Here is a 6,000-nt window from a genome sequence, read left to right on the forward strand (position 1 = left end):
ATAATTATTTATTACTACCTACATTCCTTAATGTTCTTTACACTTACTATTTGCACGACTTATTTATTCAATATTCAACGACTTATTTATTATTTTTTAATTATTAATTATTAAATATTATTAATTTATTATTACTTATTATTTACTATTTGAACCTTAATTAATGATTTATAGAAAAGTGCGAAAATGGTGTGGAAACGTGTAAGTTCAGATAAGTTCAGATAAATTCAGGTCAAATAAGTTGAACATAACGCACCCTAATGCTTCGAAACTACTAAGGGTTATGTGAAGGAAATAATGCCCAAGTATCCATTTAAGGTTAAGTAGTCTAATAAGTGTTGGTGAACCGTATGCCTAGCTAGAGGCCGGTTGTATTCCAGAAAACGGAAATATGGATCGTATCCTATCAAAGACGTAGATGTTGCCGGAAACGGAAACATGGTACGTATCAGATAATATTTTTGAAAATTGAAATATTGCCGGAGTCCTCGGAAATATTTCCGGAAATTGAAATTTATTCAGAAATAGAAATATATTGTCAAAATCGGATACATTACAAATTTGTTCGAAAACGGAAATGAATTGGGAATTATTAAATATTCTCCCAATCAATCGGAAATGAATTCCCGCATCACCAACCGAATTGCTTACAAAAGAAAATCGATATAGATCCGTTGTCATTTGTACATATCGGTTATAGGTAATTACTTTAGGGTTTGAGGGTTTAGGGTTAGGGTTAGGTATTTCATTTGTACATGTCGGTTCTACACATTAAACGTAATGGAAGGGCATAGATTTAATACAACAAAATTAAGTATGGATTACTGCACACTAATTAGGGACTTTTAAAAATTAAGTATGGATTAGGGACTTTTAAAAATTGGTACCCTAGTTATTCAAATACAGCCCACGCATGTTGAATTTGTTACATTTGTTGTACCAAATTAGGGTATCTTTGTTAAAGATTTTGGAATTTTTGTACCAAATTGGGTTATGTGTGCTGTATTTGGTACAGTATTTGTACCAAATTAGGTTTATTAGTACTTTTTAAGTCTTGAAGAATGACAGTAAGGATCGCAAAGTTGTGGTAATAACAACACATAAATATAGATTCTATCCCATTCAAACACATACACAGAAACACATACATATAGATCATTCAAATATCTGAAATGAACAACAACACATAAACAATTTCATTGTTAAACCTATTTTCCTCTTCATAGTTTTGACTTCGAAAATCACTTATCCCACCCAAGAGAATTTCGGCATAAAAGATCATCAACATTGTCAAGTCCAAGTCCATCATCACCAACATCACCAACATCACCAACATCATCTCCTCCAACTATGCTGGTGAAATACCCAACTGACCCATCTTGAGATAACATCTCAATACCCCCAGCAGAAGTGTGTGTCAACTCAACATCATCAGCGCCCTGAATAAGAATAAGTCAAATCAAAGTTAATGGTTTGGACATATGAACTGCAACGAAACAAGTACTATAAATACATTTGTAATACCTGCGTGGGAGGTTCCTGTGAGCAACCAGCAACATCATTTGTTTTGCTTCTCCTTCTCCTTATGGGTGTTTTCTTTTTTGGCTCAACACAAGAACGGTGCCTACAACTTGGTGTCCTATGTGGTTTATTTCTTGCCACAGGATCATTCACCTTGACGTTATCAGGAGGTGTTGCACATTTGTTTCGTTTGTTCACAGACTTAGGGGTACTTTTGGTGGTCCTCTTGTTTTTGGTTTGACTGCACCCATTGGTAACAGATTTTGGAGTAGTTGCCCTCTTCTTGTTGGTTTGAGACAAACCAGGAGTACCAACATCATCCTGTGTCTCATCAGCATCCATATCTTCCACACCAATCAACTGTTGATCCAACCGCTTCTCCAACACCTTCAATGTATCCATCACAATTTTAATGCACTCGGGATTCGTTGACGCCTTCAAACTGATTGGCTCGTATGCTAGCATTAATTTATCATGCTTCATGACATCTTCGGTCTTACTTGGATCATGGTACACCACCTTCACGCGCGAGTGCTTCCTTGACACATCTTTCCTCCATCTACGAAGAATATAAACATCTGGGACATCTTGAATGTCATGCATGTCATACACTTTTATAATGTGCCTGCAAAGTATACCGTCACTTCCAAACAGCTTGCATTCGCACTCCGCCAATTTAGTCTCCAAATTGAACTGCACAATATAATTCCGCCTGTACTTTGTTGAAAATTCCTTGCGGGTTTCCTTACACAACACCCACACTCTGTCCTCCAGCTTATGATGTGCAACTTCAGCTGACACCATAGTAGTCTCAAGAGAAGTAAGGTACAGTACACGATTGCACTGCTCTTGAACCTCGAGGAATTTTGCATCTGTGTACACCTTTCTAAAGGCTCTCTCAACACTAAATTGGGTGGCCAACGGGCGAACTGCCCTTTGGTCAGCTGCATCAGCCTGTTGCTCATCGTTAGCTCTAGATTCCACTGCTTTAATATAAAATGGAGCAAACTCAAACAATCGTGTGTGCTTATCAACGAACCCATCAAAGAACCTGTTTATGCTTTCGGATCTTTGAGTGCTCTTCATTCCAGCCCAAAACATCCCGTTCATAAATGCAGGCACCCACATTTCCCTTCCATGGTATAATCCTGAAATAGTAGCAAAAGGAAATCAACATAAACAAGTCTTGAACATCTTAAGGTCTGTTTTTTCTGCAGGAAAATGTGTGTCTACATGAAAATGTACCATATGGTTTTTTAATTAATGTACCATATATGAAATAATGAAAAGTATAATTATGGAATTACCTGCAAGCCAAATCTCACCCTCCAGTTTATACTTCTTGATTATATCAGTCCATTGCACTTCAAATTCATTCTTGGTAAGGCTGTTGTAAATCACATTATGAAGCTCAACTTTGAACAGCTCATAGTCATTGTATTTTCCAAGTTTGTGACTGAACTTGGTAAGTATGTGCCACAAGCACCATCGATGTCGGACATCAGGCATTACTTCTCGTAGGGCCTTCCTCATGGCAGCGTCTTGGTCAGTAAGAAAACCAATGGGTTTTTTGTTAGACATACATGACAACCACTCGGTAAATAACCATTCAAAGGTCTCTGAATCTTCATGGGATAACAATGCACACCCAAGCAGAATGGTTTGACCATGGTGATTAACCCCAACAAAGTTAGAAAATGGCAAGTCATACTCGTTTGTTAAGTAGGTGGAGTCAAACACTACAACATCTCCAAACTCTTCGTAAGCAGCTCTACTCCTAGCATCTACCCACATCACATCCTTTAATATGTTATCCTCACCCACCCTATGCTTGTGAAAGAAATTTTCATTGTCAGTAGACATCGCTTTAAAGTACTTCCACATTGCATTCCAATCTCCCTCCTTCATCTTTTCTGCCTTATCCCTAGCAATGATGTTTTGAAGATCTTTTTTGGTGAATGTCACGTTCTCAACTCCATTCCTCTCGCTAGCTAGACAGTTAAATATCTGAGGAACGTTAGCACCCGAGTTGTAGTCATTAAACAACTTCCTCTTTACAAGAGAGGTGATGTCTTCCTGTCGATACCTAGGAACATACCTAGATTTCCTCGGTGTTGGACAATGGTTCTTATGCTCATTAACTGCCCTTTTAACCACCCATTCCCCATCCTTGGTCCTGTTGCAATACATTAGAACAGGGCAATCACATTTCTTTGACCTTTTGGTGCCAAGCTCATCCCTAGTTGAGTAAACCCTTTTCCCCTCAACCCGACGCCTATACACTGCACGACCATAACATTCACACTTCCACAAGTATCCCCTCAGTTCCTTAGATTTTGCCCCCCCCCCCTTTTGCACATACGACCCTGCAGCACGGAGTATGCCAAATCCTTGTTGTCTCCCATACCTTTTGTAGTACGTATCCACTTCTTCCCAACTCTGGAATACCATCCCAACAAATGGAGGACTCACTACATCATCATCGGCTCCATTTTCTTCTTCATCATCCGTAATGTGTACTTCCTCAATTACATCCTCAATTACATCCTCATTATCATTCCCAACAAATTCAACCATATTTCTGCAACATTTTACATTTCAATTAAGTAAAAACCCCTTTCAAAACCCTAACAAAGATTATTTCAGTACCTAAAAATCATTATCTATTCTCAAGGCTTATACATTCCCACTTATTTAATTATCAATACAGATTATTATAATTCACACTTAATTAATAATCATGCCTCAATTCTTACAAATTACCAATAATTTGTTTTGCTCATAATTTGTTTTGCTCAATTACAAAACTTAATTGCAATTTATCAATAACTGATTACCCTAATTCATTAATTGAATATGCAAAATTCATATATTGATTTACATAATTAAGACAAGCACATACCTTAAACTTGCTCAATGATGTGCGACCAACTGTTGATTTTTGTAGGAATACCAAATTCAACTCTGCTTTCTTTATCTCTCCTAAAACAATAAACCCCTAAAATTCTTTTTACACTGTACTTTCTATTTTCCCGCCCTTCTATTTCCATAATTTCCCCCCTTTTTTTGGGATATTTTGGCAGGCCAATAACGTGTCGGAATAAGGGGAACCAATCTCCTCTGACAATAGGACCTTGAAAAGGTAAAAAATATTCTCAAGATTTCGTATTATCTTATTGACTTTCTTCGTAAAATTATTATGGTACATAATACGTACCAAATATAATTTTTTTTGAATATAGTATTATTTTAATACCAAATATAGTTCATTTCACATTTGGTATAAATAAAATACCTGAATTTATGTCGGGTCGTAAATTTGGTACATATATCATACCGTTCCCTAAAATCTGGTACGGAATGGTACAACTGAAGTACCAACCTAAGTTTTTAGTATCATATGTTAACTTCTTTGTTACATATCTAAAGTATGGTACATATATAGTACCAATATCTATATTGGTACACATACAGTATATTCTTTTTTTTACCAGTTAATCAATGGTACTTGTTACGTCCAAATGTAGTATATTTTGTCTTTCATAAATCGATACATTTCCATTTATGAATACATTTTCATCTTCAAGTTAATACTCTTTGAATTTCGACTTTAATTTCAATGAAGAACCAAACTTCAAATACATTTTCAATCAGTTGAAAATTGGGAGTATTGGGGTTCTCTATAAGTTGGTACTCCCTTATCTCCATCTCCCCTTATCTTTCTCTCTGATTTTGTTCTGGTTTCTTTCTCTCTCCTGTTGAAGCAACAGAGGAACGCTTGCCTTCGAAGGAATTTCGTGGAAATATTTCCCTCCAACTTTTCGCGAAAATCTTTCCTGCAATTTGGCGAAATTTTCCCACCATGATTTCCCCCCTCAAATTTCAGCACATCCCGTTCCCCGTTACGGTGCAAAAGTACCATTCCAGCTCATTTTGGACACTTCTCCTTTAAATTTTAAGCAGTTTATATTTTTATAATGGTACTTGTGTCCATTTTGGACGCAAGCCATTATGGGCTGAGAAACCCTCATATATAGGATACAATAGTTAGGGTTTGACTGAACCCTAGAATATTCCGGAAATACTAATGGGGGTATAATGGGCATTCATATTATATTTCATAACACTCCCCTTGGATGTCCATTATACAAAAATAAAATTTCTCTCTTAAAATAAAATATTGCCTAATACGCGAACGATGCTGCCTCATTAAAAACCTTACCAGGAAAACCCAGTGGGAAAAAACCATGGTTAAGGGAAAAAGAGTGCAGCGCGCATCTACTCCCCCTCATGATTACATAACTTGAGATCTTTGATACGACGCAATCCAATCTGGTAAACTAATTTCTTGAAAGTAGCAGTTGGAAGCGCCTTGGTAAATAGGTCTGCCAAATTTTCACTTGAACGAATCTGCAGAACCTGTACATCACCATTCTTTGATGTATCCATCCTTGAGCTGTGCAATGCATGCTGCATTAT

The 6,000-nt window shown here is 36.8% G+C and overlaps 1 protein-coding gene across 1 annotated transcript; it reads right to left on the reverse strand.

Moving 5' to 3' along the window:
* Positions 1-1,241: 1,241 nt before the first annotated feature.
* Positions 1,242-4,098, reverse strand: LOC130465636 (protein FAR1-RELATED SEQUENCE 5-like). The gene is made up of 3 exons (XM_056834472.1): positions 2,829-4,098; positions 1,525-2,669; positions 1,242-1,439 (listed from the first exon to the last, which is right to left on the reverse strand). Exons 1-3 carry the CDS (start codon positions 4,096-4,098, stop codon positions 1,242-1,244), a joined length of 2,613 nt encoding a protein of 870 aa, XP_056690450.1.
* Positions 4,099-6,000: the final 1,902 nt, after the last annotated feature.

This window comes from Spinacia oleracea, chromosome 1 (assembly GCF_020520425.1).
Source record: "Spinacia oleracea cultivar Varoflay chromosome 1, BTI_SOV_V1, whole genome shotgun sequence".
In the NCBI taxonomy this organism is placed as follows: domain Eukaryota; kingdom Viridiplantae; phylum Streptophyta; class Magnoliopsida; order Caryophyllales; family Amaranthaceae; genus Spinacia; species Spinacia oleracea.